This window comes from Eleginops maclovinus, chromosome 2 (assembly GCF_036324505.1).
Source record: "Eleginops maclovinus isolate JMC-PN-2008 ecotype Puerto Natales chromosome 2, JC_Emac_rtc_rv5, whole genome shotgun sequence".
NCBI lineage: Eukaryota > Metazoa > Chordata > Actinopteri > Perciformes > Eleginopidae > Eleginops > Eleginops maclovinus.
In genome coordinates, this window is record NC_086350.1 from 2483615 (window position 1) to 2500564 (window position 16950).

A 16950-nucleotide genomic window follows, 5' to 3' on the forward strand; every position below is an offset into this window, starting at 1 on the left:
TATAGTCTTTAAATAAAAAAGGGATTTCTGTATCATTTAAATTCAGAACTATGAATTGGACCCACTGATTCATCAGGATATTGAGTTTTCAAACACAAATAAAGACATTCATTTGATTTGAAAGCTTTTATTTTGTACTTTCACTCTAGAGGTCTCTCCTTCACTGTGATTGGTCCAACAGCTGTTTCCTTTTCCCACTGAGCACCTGCAGCACAGAAACATGACACCCTCAGTGATTGTTAGATAACACTACAGCCTCCCCTTTGTACCCCAAGAACACCATTCAGTAAAAAGGTATCCCATAATGTATTGGATTATCTAGTATGATAGGTTTTGATGGACCTTCAGCATAGTTTTCAAATACAATCATCCCTACATTTGACCTGAACAGCTAAAAGTCTACTATGAAAGTCGATGAGAGCTTATCTTTTTTGGTCTGCCGAGTTTAAGTTCCATTTAACCTTCTAAAAAACATCCATCTATAATACTTTGGCCAATAAATTAGTTTGGTTGTGTTATTGAAAGTAGATCATTTATACAACTTAAAGATATAGAAAATAAATCTGAATGAAAGGCCATGTCTAATTCTTTAACTTGAACTTTAGCACACACATTTAGTCATAATGGATCATATTAGGTTAAGGATCACTCTGTTGAGGGTGGTCTTAAAGCAAAGGGACAATATAGAAACCCCTTAATTAGATTTTTTTGAAAACTAAAACCTTTAAAAATAGAAAGTCATGAATACCATTTTTTTTTATTTTTACAAAAAGTAGAACTTTTAAGGTAATAATTAAAAAAAGGAGCTCAAAAAGTCAGTAAAATATGAACATTATTCACACTTCAAATTATTTAAAGTTGTATTGCATAAAACGTGCCGTCCCTGTGTCGACTACAGGTTTAGTAGAACAACTCTTCCTGGTTTGGCGTCTACACACTCACTTGATCCAGTCATGTGACTTCCTGTCCCACAGTCTGTGTCACAGCAGGCACACACTCGATGGCTGCCGCTTGCCTCCCTCCACCTGTCAATCAAAAGCTCTGCCTCTTACAACTGATAACATGGCAAATAAGAATCTAAAGCAAGGTGACTTGACTCATCCTGTAGAACTTCAACAGGCAAACACATCCAAGTCATTTAAACCCTCTCAGATGTATGGACTGTGTAGTGTTTGCAGCAGAAAGGATGATGGGAGTTGTAGTGTTGATGCAGTCTCACCCATTGGAGAAGGAACAGGCTTTATTGGTAGCGTCGGCCGCGGCAGAAGCTGCAGCAGCTCTCACGTTGCAGGTGATGTAGATCTGATGAGACGCACAGGAGGTGTTCATTCAAGTGCGTCTTCTTATAAAGCAAACAGCTATCATCTCATAAAAAACAGGAAGTGTGCAATCTTAAAGTCTCACCACGCCATGCTGGTCCTGCTGGAACCTGAACGCCTCCACCTGAAACTGCAGTCTGTCCTCATAAGTGCGCGGGAGGAACTGAGAGCTGGAGGCGGTTAGCTGACTGTCAAACAGGCACCTGAACGCAACACAAGACAACTGAACACATTAAGATAAACCTGAAAGCAAGACAGGGGGCTGTAAGACAGACAAGACAACTGAAGGAAACACTGCACACAGGTACCTGAACGCAACACAACCGAACACAAGATAAACCTGAAAGCAAGACAGGGGTCTGTAAGACATACAAGACACCTGAACGCAACACAGTCAAACAGTCTAGAAGTGTATCCAGGATCTGTAATTATTTAAAAAACACTTTCCCACGTCAAGTATTTGTACCTCAAAACATTTGTTAAACTAAGATTTAAAAGAGAGTATTTAAAAAGGCAGTTGACTGACCCGTTGTTTCCCAGGAAGGCGTATCGGGGGACGGTGTCGATGTTCGGGACCACGGTGGCCACACAGCTGTCCACCGTCACTCTGAGGGGGATGTGATGAAACTGTTTGACCGAAACTTCAAACTTCATCATGTCTCCCAGCAGGAACTGAGCCGACGGACGAGTCGATTGCCAATCATCTGAGGGAAAGAATAAACATGAACCTTTATTTTTGTTAAGTTAAGTTCAGTGGTGTATTACGCAAAGTGCTTTTCTTAATGGGATAACTTCACTGCATTTCATAGAGTAATGTTGTTTTAAAGAGCCATAGTTACTCTTCAGATCTAGGTTTTTAGATTTCACCAACACACTTATGTACCACTTGCATATTAACACAAAAAGTCTACAATACCTGTGTTATTTTACTTTACAGATTGTTGATTACTGAACTTATAATAAGAAGATATTTTAAAGTATTTGTGTACTGTCGATTGCTACTTGTATTTATTTTTGCCCTTCCTGTTTAGGGCTACTTTTCCATAAATGTCAAATTTGAAGCTTATGCATCTCACAAAAGTCACAGAAACGTTTGAGTGGCATGGATATGTACCAACAGGACGTACTTTAAAAAGCCACTGACAATAATTAATGAAGCTGGAGCAAGAAACACCCACCAGTCATGAGTCTGAAAGAGAAGGAGAGATTTTCCTCTGAAGAGTCGCTGGTAATGAACGGACTCCAGGTCGGCTTCAACTTCACACTGCTTACATCATGTTTCCTTAAAAACAAAGACGGCCCTTTAGTCTGAAAAACACCATTTCTTAAAAGTCCAGATTGAACCAGTGCTCCCTTAAACTAAAGATCAACGCACCAACTCTGAGCCATACCCTCCCAATGATTGCAAAGCCTAGACTATACAGTATTTGATCAAGTTACTTCCAGGTTTCTAATCAAAAGTATTTTTAAAAGCATCCAAAAACAGATTGTTATGGTTCAGCCTTTCTAATTATCTCCACTGTTGCCAGCTGTAACCATTAAGTGACGAGAAGGCGTCCAGTTATATGATATTCTAGTGAAATTGGCCACTTATTAAGGACTCCTTTTACTAGTGATCCCAAAACTAACGATCTTTCACTAGTATTTCTGCACTATAATATTCAATCTTTAGGTTTCTACTTGTGTGAAGGCTTTGAGATCCTCTAATAAACTATATATCTCTTACTGTCCGTCTGAATATGCCCTGTAGTCCCACCCAGTCTTTAAAACTTCATGTTGGCCTCTTTCTTTTCAAGCTACCTTCCCTAAAAAGTCAGTTCAGATTGCAAACACGCGCCATATTCTTTCCCCACATACAAAGCAACAGTCTGCTCAGTTGGTGGACGAACAATGGTTTGGCTTATTTGTTCCCTGGTGTAAACTCTGACCTCTGGTAGTGACACTGGATGTTGACGGTGACCTCCCGGGTCCGTAAGATTTGACTGTCCCCGAGAGGAGTGGGTATGTAGTGCAGCGTGAAGGCGTAGATGAACGAGTCCTCCGATATCTGAAACACAGGTTACTGTAAAGTCTGAGAAAACCAAATCAAATATGCATTTTGGGATTTTTGTGTGAACCGCCTCTTTGAACCCCTCACCAGGAGCTCGCTGCCACATCCGTGCAGCTCCGACTCAAAGATGAGGACCTGAGCGTCGGGATCTTCCCCGGTGGCCGGACATCCTCCCAGCGTGACTTCTGCAGCACGGACAGGTTTCCCGATGCCCAGCAGGTCTTTCTTGGCCTCCACCCGGACGGAGTTCTCCCCGCACACGGCGCTAACGCTCTCTACCGCCTGTGGGGCCTTCAGCTCAAAATCTGCAGGGTACTGGGGCTCCTCCTCAGCCGGGAGCTCCGGATATTTCCAAGTCAGCGGTTTATGGAAAGACTGTTTCTCCTGATTGAGAGCTAGGAAGCAGGGATGAGATTATCCATCAGTTTGATTTACTTGGATCATGAATAGCAAAAATCAATTGTTTGACTTAACCATTCAGCTTCAATCATTATCATGTCAAAAAAAACTCGTAAAACCGAAGATTAAAGACAGTTTCTATTAATTACTGCAATAATTCCGGTGTTTAGTGTAAAATGGTGTATACATAAACACAGTAAGAGGAATTAAGAAGCATTAGATTAGAAAATAGTGACGCAATATAATTAAAAACCCTCTGATTTAAGAATTGTTTACAAGAAATATAAATTAACAAAAAAAGAAGGCCATGTCAAATTATGTGCAATGTATCAGAAACCACTCTTGTAAAACCTACTAAATAACAAATCAAACTTTGTGTGGCTTTACTGCCGGTCCATGGGGTGTGTGTTCTACTTTATGGCCACAAGGGGCAGTAAAGAGTCGATTACCACCATGTGATTTTCACTTTATCAATCAAGCACAAATAGAAACATTGCAGTTATAAAACAAAGTAGATTGATGAATAAATCATAGAAAGATAAAGCAAATGACTGTGTTGTTAAATATATCACTTATGTACCTTAAAACATATTAGCACATTGTTTGAGGAAATTTGTGGTAAAAAAAAAAACCCCATTAGGAAACCATGTGAATAGACACATGATGAGAGGGGTTTCCCACAGATAGACATCATTTGTAATAGATGATGCATGTAAAATATTATGACATCAGAGCACATAGAGGGGGATTCCTTTGCACCTTCAACACTTGGCTGGTCTTTGAGCAGCATTTCAGTATCAAGTATTCTACCTTGTTGTTCCTGGACTTTAGGCTGCTCTGGGTTCTGGTCTCCATACCTGCCGACTGCAGGCCGAGCGCCCCAGTTTAATTCCCGAGCTGCAGACAGAGCTCCACACACCACGCAGAAGAAGATTAGGACCTTCATGCTGAATAGTGTATTCTGCATTTCCTCTGTTTGAAACATCCCCCTGTGCAGCAGCTGCTTGATTTTGTAGAGCTGCTGTTTGAGCGAGCTGATTGCTCTCCAGCTGCGCCTCGTTCACCTGCAGCAGCCTCGTGAGACCTACCTGAGCTGCGTTCAAACACACACAACTGTTTCTTAAATCTAAAAATTAAGAGATGATTTAAAGTGACCAAAGATGTCAAATCTGTCAGGCTGCATTTTAGAGAAATGACTCAGCAGATAAATAATGAATCCAGCCAAGGTCACACCTAAGTTATGTCTTTCATCAGTAATGAAATAAAACAGTACCAATGACATACACTACACATTATGTGTTCATCAGTCATTATTACACATAAACATCAGCAAATATTCCAGAAATGTTGCAAAGTTGAACAAAATGATAAAAGACATTACAGAACAAATTTGTAGGAAAAAAAATGGTTAATAAAGAAAAAGAAAATAAGAGAAATCAGAAAAAATATCAGTAAAATATATTTAGGATTTCTTTGTTTTTGGACTTTTTGATTATTGTCTGTATATAGAGAGAGGTAATTAGGTGTGTGAGTGTGTGTGTGTGTGTGTGTGTGTGTGTGTGTGTGTGTGTGTGTGTGTGTGTGTGTGTGTGTGTGTGTGTGTGTGTGTGTGTGTGTGTGTGTGTGTGCGTGTGTGTCTCTCCATTTAATTCCTGAATGTCTCCTGGGACTTAAGCTGCCCACCTTCACTGATATTAATGAGCTCTCTGTTCTTTATTTAATAAACGCTAAAAGCCAGAAAGAGGTGTGTGTGTGTGTGTGTGTGTGTGTGTGTGTGTGTGTGTGTGTGTGTGTGTGTGTGTGTGTGTGTGTGTGAGTGTGTGTGTGTGTGTGTGTGTGTGTGTGTGTGTGTGTGTGTGTGTGTGTGTGTGTGTGTGTGTGTGTGTGTGTGTGTGTGTGTGTGTGTGTGTGTGTGTGTGTGTGTGTGTGTGTGTGTGTGTGTGTGTTAAAGGTGCAGTTGTTTAAGTTTAACGTTGTATTATTTTTTAAGCAGACGTTGCTTTTTTTGTGTGTTTCTTTTTGTTCCTGGAAGGCGAAGCACTTTGATAATGATGATGATGGCAGCACGTTTTTGGGACGACCTTGATGAAGAAGCAGTGGGTTTTCACCGCTGTGATGGGACCGGCAAAAGGCAAAGGCACAAAAATGAGTCTCCCCTAGTTTTGAGATTCTTGCAGCGTTTTGTTTTTGCAGCGCTCTCCATTTCTCGAGTAAGGGAACAAAACTCTGCATGCTTACCGAGAAAAAGACAAACATAATCCTAAATATATAAAATAAATACTTGTTTAATATATTATTCTTTGTAGAGTTTGTCATGTGTTGTCCGATTGCTTTTGTCCAATATCCTCTGTTCTGTCAGAGCTGCTGTGTTTTGATTTATTTTATTATATTTTCTTTTTAATATTCACTCTTCTTTTGCAATGGATCCATCTCATTTGTTTGCTTTGTTTTTATCCAGTTTTCTCTTTTAATTTTAGCTAGATTTTGTCCAATATTGGTGGCATTTCCTCTGCAGTTTGTACAAAAAATGGTTGGTGTTTGAATGGAAGCCTGATCCTATATTCTCTGTTATTTAGCTGCAAAATGTTCAAACATCTCCAGTGATTTAACTCAAAGTATTGTTATATTCTCTGGTGTTCAGTCTCAGTTCTGTCTTATATTCTCTGGTGTTCAGTCTCAGTTCTGTCTTATATTCTCTGGTGTTCAGTCTCAGTTCTGTCTTATATTCTCTGGTGTTCAGTCTCATTTCTGTCTTATATTCTCTGGTGTTCAGTCTCAGTTCTGTCTTATATTCTCTGGTGTTCAGTCTCATTTCTGTCTTATATTCTCTGGTGTTCAGTCTCAGTTCTGTCTTATATTCTCTGGTGTTCAGTCTCAGTTCTGTCTTATATTCTCTGGTGTTCAGTCTCAGTTCTGTCTTATATTCTCTGGTGTTCAGTCTCAGTTCTGTCTTATATTCTCTGGTGTTCAGTCTCAGTTCTGTCTTATATTCTCTGGTGTTTAGCGCTGGTTTAGTTGAATGTTGACTGTTCTTTATCGATGTACATGCCCCTTATATTTTCCTGTGTTTAGCTCTGTTTGTGTCCAATACTTTCTGTTGATTTATCCTCACTTCAGATTTGGTCCAATATTTAACTCGGGTTTATCCAGTATTAAATTATCTTCCTTACCGAGTTCACACAATAACACACCCACACTCCTTTCTCTGTCCACCGATTGATCAATATCTTCCTTCTCCTCCTCCTCTCTCTTCGCCTTCTTCGTTTGCAGCACTTGACCTCTGACCTCGGTATGGATCCAGACCTCTTCAGTTCATTTCGGCCTCAGCGAGAGCCTGGATTGTTCTCTGGCTCCGGCAAACATCCACAACTCTGGCTCAGACACTCAGAGGTCATAGGTTAACGGGATCAGGAGCTGATCAGTAGTATCAGTTTGTCAGATTAACTGTGGGGATATTGAGTTCTGCAGATAGGAAACTCGAGATATGCGGAGTGTGTGCTCTCCCAGGCTCTTTGATCAATATTTAAAGATAGTCAGTATTAATTGCAGTTGTAAGCTACGGGAATTACTGTCTGCCTTTCACAACAATTACTCAGATCATTCAATCAAGTAAAAGAGCCTCAGGAGTTGTAGAAATACAAATCATGCATTCCAATGTTATGTACAAGTGTGACAGATGTATTGCAATTAGGAAAATATCCTCAAAGAACCAAAAGTAAAAGCAATTAGCCTTCAGAATAGCCCATTCCAGAATAATACATACTGTTATGCAACCAACCGACCGACCGACCGACCGACCGACCGACCGACCGACTGACCGACCGACCGACCGACCGACCGACCGACTGACCGACCGACCGACCGACCGACCAACCAAAAAAATCGACCGACCGACCGACCGACCGACCGACCGACCGACCGACCGACCGACCGACCGACCGACCGACCGACCGACCGACCGACCGACCGACCGACCGACCATTTGATATTGAGATAATCCAGAAGGAACAGAAAGTGATCAGTTAACATTAACCTTTATATTTTTGATTTGCAGATGAAGTTATTGATTGCATTCTTTTTTAAGTAACTATTCAATTGTTATGGACTACACATTTAAGGTAACCCTCCCAACCCTGATTATCCCTGGTGTGCAGGGGTGGAAAAAACACTCAGATCCTTTTTCTCATGTAAGAAAAGCAATTTGTAGAAATCATTACAACTCAATTCTGTGTACATGCTACAGCCACACGATTGCGCCACAGTTAGGGTGCTAATCTTGTGATATATCATAACATATTAAATATTTAACAGTATTGTCGTTGGTGCTGCCCGTGTTGGCTCACAGTGTGTCATCCCTCAGCTCCTATAGAAGAAAATGTTGTAAACGCTGCAAAAAAAACCCCACACCTCTCACTGCATCTGTGTAGTTCATCTCTAGCTTTATTTATTTCTCCCAAACTCTTTCCTCATTAGTGCTTCCTGCAGGAGTCCCGTTGGCAAGGTCACTGTTTCCCCGGCAACGCTTTGCAGGCGGGATGATGGCAAGAATAATGACGAGGCCTATCGGAGCAACATCAACTGCATCAGGAGAAAAATAGGAAGAAAAAAACAAGAAGATTACAGCCTGGAGGAGGAGCGGTGTGTTCAGGGACTGACAGTATCAGCAGTCTTAACTTTAAGGGGGCAATCTGGTTTAGGAAGACCGGCAACTACGGTGACAGGTGCAAACATGCTACGACGGCCCAAATCAGTTCCGTTAGGAGAAACGCACAACAGTTTATGTTCAACATATTGTTTGGACAAAACCCGTTTGAAGTGGAAGTGATTTTTTGAAGAAACGCGCCATTTTCTACGAGAGAGAGGCGTCATTTGGACAAACAACCTCACGCTGAGACCTTTGGAACTTGATAGACTGGGTTGAGAATGGATTAGACTAGAATAGAGTCAATTAATTAGGCCCACTCTGGTTTTACATCACACTATACTGGGTTGAGGCCAGATTAGAATTGGGTTTGACCCTAGATTACAGTGGATTGTGGTCGAATGACATTAGGTTTTTTAAATTAAAAGTCTCCTCGTCATTTCAATCATTTGTTATTTACACAAGAAATCTTCAGGAAAAGTTTTGAAGTTGTGGTTTCATCGAGCGCCTCAGCATTTCTCAAAGAGAGCTCTGAGCCGACAGAGTTGTTTCTCAGCGGATGATCGATATTTATTATAAAATGAGATTCTGCTCGAGGTCTGTGGGGGAGTCTGTCAGCTGGGATGAGTTCATTTCTTCTGCAGAGGTGAGACGTTGAACCACCGTCTGACTGTCTGACTGAGAGAACACACTCCATCAGCAGCGGGGTGAAGAACGCCCTGATCTTTGATACAAGTCCTCTCACAATGTTCCCACTGCCTGCCCTTCATCCGGATGTCCACTCTAAGGAGGGACACGTAGCGGATGTGGATTTTACTCATCTCAATAATGACTCACCTGCTTCAGTGGATTTTTTTCACCGTGTCATCGTTAAACACTGACAACATAAACAGCTGCTAGTTACAATGAGCAAAAACGTCTTGATGTGAATAAACAAACACCACGTTGATTGGTATTCCCTGCAGTGCATAATCAAAATACAGCTGGGAACTTGTTAGCTTGTTAGGAAACTAATTAAAAACTGAGATTTCTGCTTTTGCAAACGGACCCTTCTTTCTCGGGAAAGATCAAGTCATGTAATAATCACGAGTTTCTAAATCGATACACTTCCTAAATTAGTATTAGATGACTAACTACCAATAACTACTGATATTCTTCAACCCTACACACACAAACAGCCAGCATCATTTTGGCATTTGTTAAAAAATAAGATGCTGGTTTTACTTTATTATGTATACAATTTATTTTTAATTGGAAGATTTCTGAGAAATAAAAAGCTTACCAACTGTATTTATGGAAGAGGCAGCACTGTATTGTTTAAGAACATTGAATAACACCAAACTAAATTGGTACAAAACTTTCAATTTTTCCAAATTTAGCACAAATACAGTTATCTCTTTGTCTTACCTTGCTGCGTTCACATCATTGCAACATAACTTTGGAAAATATGAAACCTCCATATTCATACACACTGTTCACTCTGCTTTCATGATAAATTGTCAATCTGTTTTTCTGAATGCACAGAAGAGAACTGGAGTAGATCCGAAAATTAACAATGTGGAATCATTTTCAATCGGTTTGAGCGGAGCTGAAAGATTCACACTTCTACTTCCTTCTATTCTATCCCTTCTTTTTGTTCCTAAAACTGTATTTTTAAAAGAGGACATATTGTGCTCTTATCCAGGTTTCATCCACATGCACAACAACCTATAATGGAAAACCCTAAAAAGGACAAAAGGGCCTCTTTAATAACGAGTTATGGCTAGTTAGCTTAGTCGCTAACGGGACAACAAGTTCATCGTTTATACTAAAGACATATTTTTAGCATTGACCCCCGTTCAGTCCACAAAGAGGGTTAAACTGAAGTGATGCTTTATTCTCTAATAGCCATAATGTCCAACAAAAACCAATGGAGCTATGGTTACTCTGATGTAGTTTCCCCTCGTACAACGCTTCACAATTTCCTGACGAGTTAAGAAACTGAAAACACGACACAACAACATTCTGAGTTTCCTCCCTTCAGCTGTCAATCTCTGAGACGAAGACCATATATTCTGAAGTGGAAAAGAAATCCATTGATCCAATAAATCTGAGTGTGGACGGGGGCCTTGAAGAAACGATCGGAGGCCGTCGGAGTTTATTGCAGGTGGAGGACTTCTGATAGAAATGTCAACGTTCGTCTCCGCCTTCAATCTGGACTCCACCGCCTCGCCTCGGCTGTCCATCACACCTGGCAGCGATATCATTGTCCTGATGCAGGTGTGCGAGCCTGTGACGGATGAGACGGTTCCTCTCAAAAGAAATGGAGAAGCTCTGGAGAAATGAAAAAGTGGAGAGAGGCTGTCAGAGATGAACAGCTGCCTGCTGTCAGACAGCATGAAACATCACAGACAACAGAGGAACTGTCTGGCTTTAAATCTGCAGGGAGTCTAGGCCCTGTTCTTTGTTGAAGTATGATTTCTTGGCTGGATTTAAACTTACACTTTATAGTTAAAAGAAAGGGAAAAGTGCAGATTTTTGTAAAGCGTTGTGATGTTTTCTTGCATCCTAAAGGAAAACTTTGACCTCAAGATAATCATTTTCATAACTTTCGATTGTTAGCTTAAGGGCCCTATTCCGCTCGCTTTCAGGTCCATATCAGTATGTGGAGTCTCTCCTGGGACATGTCTCCATGCTTTAATGTTCAAAAAGCTCTTTATGTTTCTCATACTGCCTGTGCTGCAGCACCTCTTTTCACCCTCTGTCTGAAACCAGAGCCCAGTCTGCTCTGATTGGTTAGCTGGCCGGCTCTGTTGTGATCGGTCAACCGCTCAGAGATGTCCCGCCCCTTAGCCTATGTCACGTATAATGTGTTGGAGCGCTAGCCAATAGTAGCGGGAATGTTACATAACGATGTCGCTAAGTTCTGGAAGCAAACAAAGGAGGAACCTTTTGGATTGTAGCCCTTGTAGACCATTTACATGCACTAAAACCTATATAAAACACTACAGGACAGAGAAAGAAACCCATAACAGGGCCTCTTTAAAGTAGCAGAAAAAGCATACCTCTAAGCGTCCTTGAATTATTTCTGACTGCTACCAGTTTGCAGGGAGCGGTTGTAACAAGCAGGCGTCTCAGAATGATTTTCAGATTGTTTCTCAGCAGTTTTGGGGCTGAGGATGCGCGGCAGATAATGAGGGTTCATACTCTTTAACAAGAGGCAGATTTCTAATCAATTAGTGCTAATAGCTCACTATTTATATCAGACTAATGTGGCATAATGAGCCTCGCCCTCAATTACAGCATGTGTCATTTTATAATTGATATTCATCCTGGTTTTGTTTCAGAGAGAAAGAGGAGGCCGTTCAAAGTGACATCCTCTGAAGAAATGTAGTGAAGTTTCTCTAGTACTGAAGTCCTCATATTTCCCTATTTTGAAATATTTTGAGTAAAATTTGTGAGAGTAAAATAAAAGAGGCACTGAAGGATTTACCCCAAATCATAATCAATGTGCACTTTTTTACCACAGTGATCATCCACACGGATACCCCTAATAAAAAGACACTTTGAGACTACTAAAGTGTCCTCAGTTTCTCATCTAATGTTCCCTAAAATATTGCTGCACAGCCCAAAAATTAACCAGTTGATTCAGAATCTGAATATTTGTTTAATTTATTTAATTTTTTAAAACAGTTTTCAAATTAAATTGAATTAAGAAATGAATTGCAAATTGTGCAAAAACATTTTTTATATAAATATAATAATTCAAACAATTGTGCTGTAAAATAATTTAATAAAAAATACAACTCATTTATATTTAATTAAACACAAGAAGTTGAATTAAACAATTTGCAATAATAGGATAAAATAAAAAAGGAATTCAAATATTCACGTCAGAAGATAAAGAAGTAGAATACATTAAAAAGATATATTAAAAAAGTTAGTTATGCAATAAAAGAACAAATACAAATATTCAATATAAGTAAAAAAATACAGGATAAAATGTAATAAATTAACAATATTTTATAAACCTAAAACATGAGAACATGGACGCATCCTTCTCCTTGTATCTCACACAGCGGTCACAGCAGCAGCAGCAGGGTTTGTAAATGGATTACATGAGTGTATCCAGTACCGGGTCGTCACCTCTGACCTCCAGCACTTTTTTTTTTTCCTTCCTCTCTTCCCTCGCCTGACCTTCACGACAGAGACCTTTGTCGTCGGCCGCCTCAGGAGCAGCCGCCGCTCGAGATCTCTGAGCGCCGGCGGTAATTGGACGGCGGTCTCGCTCCTCTCTCTGCAGGAAGTGTCATCAGCAGCGTCTTATAAGGCGAAGGCCACGAGCGCCTTCAGCGACTCATTACTCACAGAAATGACTGCGAGCAGGACGAGCCAGCTGCAGTTTGAACACAATCACCGGGCAGGGATCGGACTCACTACGTGCTGGAAGACCTTCAGTGTTCTCATTGTTAAAACCGTTATCCTTCTATCTCTTCAGTTGTCGGACATTTCCTTTCTTACTTTTCCTTCCTTTTTCATACCAGTCTCCCTTCCCTCCTTCGTTCCTCTTTCCCTCCTCTCCTTTCATCCTTCCATTATCTCCTTCTTTTGAACACTTCTTTCCTTCATAACTTCCTTCTCTTTTCCCTCCTATCCTTTCTTCCATTCTTCCTTTCTTCCTTCCTTCCTTCCTTCCCTCCTTCCTTCCTTTCTTAGTTCCTTCCTTCCTTCCTTCCCTCCTTCCTTCCTTTCTTAGTTCCTTCCTTCCTTCCTTCCTTCCTTCCTTACTTCCTTCCTTCCTTCCCTCCTTCCTTCCTTTCTTAGTTCCTTCCTTCCATCCTTCCATCCTTCCTTCCTTCCTTCCCTCCTTCCCTCCTTCCTTCCTTTCTTAGTTCCTTCCCTCCTTCCTTCCTTTCTTTCTTCCTTCTGTCCTTGCTTCCTCCCTTCCTGCCTTCCTTCCTTCCTTCCTTCCTTCCTTCCTTCCTTCCTTCCTTCCTTCCCTCCTTCCATTAGTTCTCTATTTTCCTTTCTTTATTCTTTCCTTCTACAAGTCTCCCTTCCCTCCTTCCTTCCTTTCTTTCTTCCTTCCGTCTGTCCTTGCTTCCTCCCTCCCTCCCTTCCTTCCTTCCTTCCTTCCTTCCTTCCTTGTTTCAGTCTTTCCTTCCCCCCTTTTTTTCCTTCCTTCCTTCATCCTTCCTTCCTTCCTTCATCCTTCCTTCCTTCCTTCATCCTTCTTTCCTTCCTTCCTTCCTTCCTTCCTTCCTTCCTTCCTTCCTTCCTTCCTTCCTTCCTTCCTTCCTTCCTTCCTTCCTTCCTTCCTTCCTTCTTTCCTTCCTTCCTTCCTTCCTTCCTTCCTTCCTTCCTTCCTTCCTTCCTTCCTTCCTTCCTTCCTTCCAATGACGAAGGTTATCTGACGGCTGGAAGCGAACACTGCGAACACTGGCTAACAACTGATTCCTCTACTTAATGCTCTTATGAAAAGATGATCTTTTGAATGTACAGTCGAGATTCCTAATCTGGAGCCTCCTTTATGTGCCGTGTTTTATGTAACGGTGTCTGTCTCTGTTATTAAAGACTGGAGCTATTTGAGTCTGTGCAGCAGATGTGCGCTGATCATATATCTGCTCAGTTCAGTCGCTCCCATCCATCTTTGAAACAAAACATCTTTCGTTCTTTTCAAATTTCCTCTTCAATCTGATTCAGTCTGAAAATAACAATAGAAAGTTTTCCTTATCAAACACCCCTTTTTATTTTCTATTTATTTTGGTCTCGCCTTGTAATCATCTGCAGATGAAAGCACAATCAAACACCTTCATACAACCGGAATATTACAATTAACTTTCATTGATTACATAAACTCCGCTTTATTTACCAATAATCTAAAAGCAGAATATATCAGGTTTAGAAAAATGTCTTCATGAAAAAACTAGAGATTTTTATTCTAGCTATTAACTTAAACAACACAAAACAGTATTTATGCTAAACAGCTGGTGTGTAAATTACTAATGGGACTCGTTGTTAAGCTAAAATGCTAACATGCTAGTGTTAGCCAGCCACAAAATCCAAAGCATATCATATGTTTGTTGCTCCAAACATAAAAGAGTTCGCAAAAAAGGCAAGACGGGACAAGACAATAAAAGCTAGCTCACGAAGCAAGCATTTTCTCTCAAAAATAAATGAGTTAACAAAAGCAAGAGAAAAAAAAAGAAGCTCACTTGAAGATGAAGATGAAGATTGATAAGCTAACATGCTAATATGCCAGTGCTAGCCAGCCACAAAATCTAAAACATATCACCTTTGCTTTGGTTTCTCAAGAGAGAAAAAGCAGCAAACAAAAACAAAATGATGACTTCCTTTCTACAGATTTCCACTGGTGTTCTATTATCAAAATGTTCCTTTCTTAAAACACACATTACTTTACTCTGTAGCTTTTTATTTCAGGCCTCTACACACGATTACCCCCGGAGGCTTGTAGACAAAAGAGCAATAAGAGCTCTTCTCCGATAAGACTGTGATTCATCCTGTCCTCTTATCACCTGCTTCTCAGGGACACCTGCAGGCATTATTCCCACCAACGCACACCAAACCTTCCCTCCATTTATCTGAGGAGTTTTCATGCAAAGAGACGGGAACACGGCACCCTGTGTGCCACGGACGATGATATCTGAGAGCATTTGAACACACACTTTGAGATGAAATCACACCGGCTGCAAGGAGTCTGATTATGCATCGTCAAAAAGCTGAACACAGGGCAGTTTTTCTGACAGCTGACATGAGAGATTTGTTGTTCTCACAGGACAAAGCTACAAACATATGATGATCTTATAGAACATGATGCATTCTGCAGATTAAACTAGCCAGGAGCACAACCTTAAGAAATGATCTGGGAAAAATGTTGTAAAGTCTGAAAAATACCGGAACAATATGTGAAAAAATATCCCAAAAATATTCTAAATGTGTCTGAAAATTGCCTGAAACGTAAAGAAATACGTATGTTTTAAAAATACATCCAAACTGTCTGAAAATATGTGAAATTCTTCACAAAATGTTTTGAAATATTTCCCAAGGAACATGCAAACAATATTCGAAGAATTCTCAAAAGAAAGCATAAAAAAATCCACCAAAGAACACAAACATACGATCATTTTAAGGAACATGATGCATTGCTGCAAACTAAAGTAGCCAACAGAATATAGAAAGAAGCACGACCTTAAACAGCTTTAAAATGCTGACAAAAATTGTGGGAAATATCTGGAAAATATGAAAATGAAGTCTGACAAATACTTCAAAAATATGTGAAAAAATGTTGTTAAAATATAAATGTGTCTGAAAAACAACTGAAACTCTAAAAAGGAACATGCAAACAGTAGTCATACAATAAATATTTAGTAAAAGTTAGTAATATAATCCATAAACAGGATTTTACTGCAAAACCTATACTTTTCATTTTCACTGTTAAGTACATTTGCTGATAACACTGCTAGTTTTAGTGAAGGAAGGCTTTGAATTAAGGACTTTTACTAGTATGGATTATTGTCACAGTACTTTCTCTACCGTCCTCATGAAATAAAGTTAGTAAAGTTGATAAAATCATGATGAGAAATGAGGGTCAGTGAGTGGGTTTACACACTGCAGCATGGAGTGGCTCACAGAGTGTATGAACCTGCAGAGACTCATCACTTTAATTTAATCAGCCGCAGCTTCATATTTCTTCAGCGGAGAAACCGTAGCGGCGGCTCATTACACAAATTAATTCATGGGACGGTTACAAATGAGCTTTATCCCCTTATTTCTAAATGGAGATACCCACTTATAAAGGAAGGAAAAAAACCACTGGATCCAGCAGTACTTCTGGAAATTAAAACCCAGCCCGAGACACTGAATGAAAACTAATTCTGTTTTAAAGGAGGGTTTGGAGACAATACAGATTATTTATACAATGAATTTAAAGATACAGCAGTACACGTAATATATCTGTATTCATTAGTTTATTCATAGCTAACAGAGCCCTTATACTCCACCATATCCTTTGTGTGTTTTCCTACAAATGTCTAGGAACACATGCAGTTTTTCTTCAAGCCTCTAATTTTTCCATCATATACTTCAACAACATTTTGGGAAATGACCTCAGCACTTCCACGCTATCAATGCTAATATCATTCTGGGTGGGTCAGGATGCAGGAATTTGAGCAAAAGGAAAAGTAACAAACAAAACTAGAAGAGACCAGAAGGACTTGGAGGACATAAGAAGGCAGACTAGGGGGGAATCCAGAATACAGACGAAAGACCGGGAGCCCAAAACTAGGAAAAAACTAAGAGGAACTGACAGAGGAAACTAAGGAAGACAAGACTAAATACACCAAAGACCAATCACAAGACAAGACACACTTGGAGAGGGCATCAGGGGAAAACTAAAAGACAGGAAGTAAAACAAGAGAAGACACAAGGAGGGAAAACATTTCAACACAATCCCAAAGTACAAAGTAAACCAAAACCAAATATGCAAGATCCCCCATATTAGCAGATTCACAACAGAAAAAGGTGACGCTAGGTTGCAAAGA

The 16950-nt window shown here is 40.2% G+C and overlaps 1 protein-coding gene across 1 annotated transcript; it reads right to left on the reverse strand.

Annotated features, from left to right (window-relative positions):
- Positions 1-111: 111 nt before the first annotated feature.
- On the reverse strand, positions 112-4832 carry LOC134859342 (zona pellucida sperm-binding protein 3-like). Its single transcript, XM_063875770.1, has 9 exons — positions 4579-4832; positions 3457-3764; positions 3248-3366; positions 2498-2601; positions 1846-2023; positions 1405-1522; positions 1220-1302; positions 943-1025; positions 112-205 (listed from the first exon to the last, which is right to left on the reverse strand). The coding sequence occupies exons 1-9, from the start codon at positions 4751-4753 to the stop codon at positions 141-143; spliced, it is 1233 nt and encodes a 410-aa protein (XP_063731840.1). The 5' UTR covers positions 4754-4832; the 3' UTR covers positions 112-140.
- Between the last annotated feature and the right edge of the window lie 12118 nt (positions 4833-16950).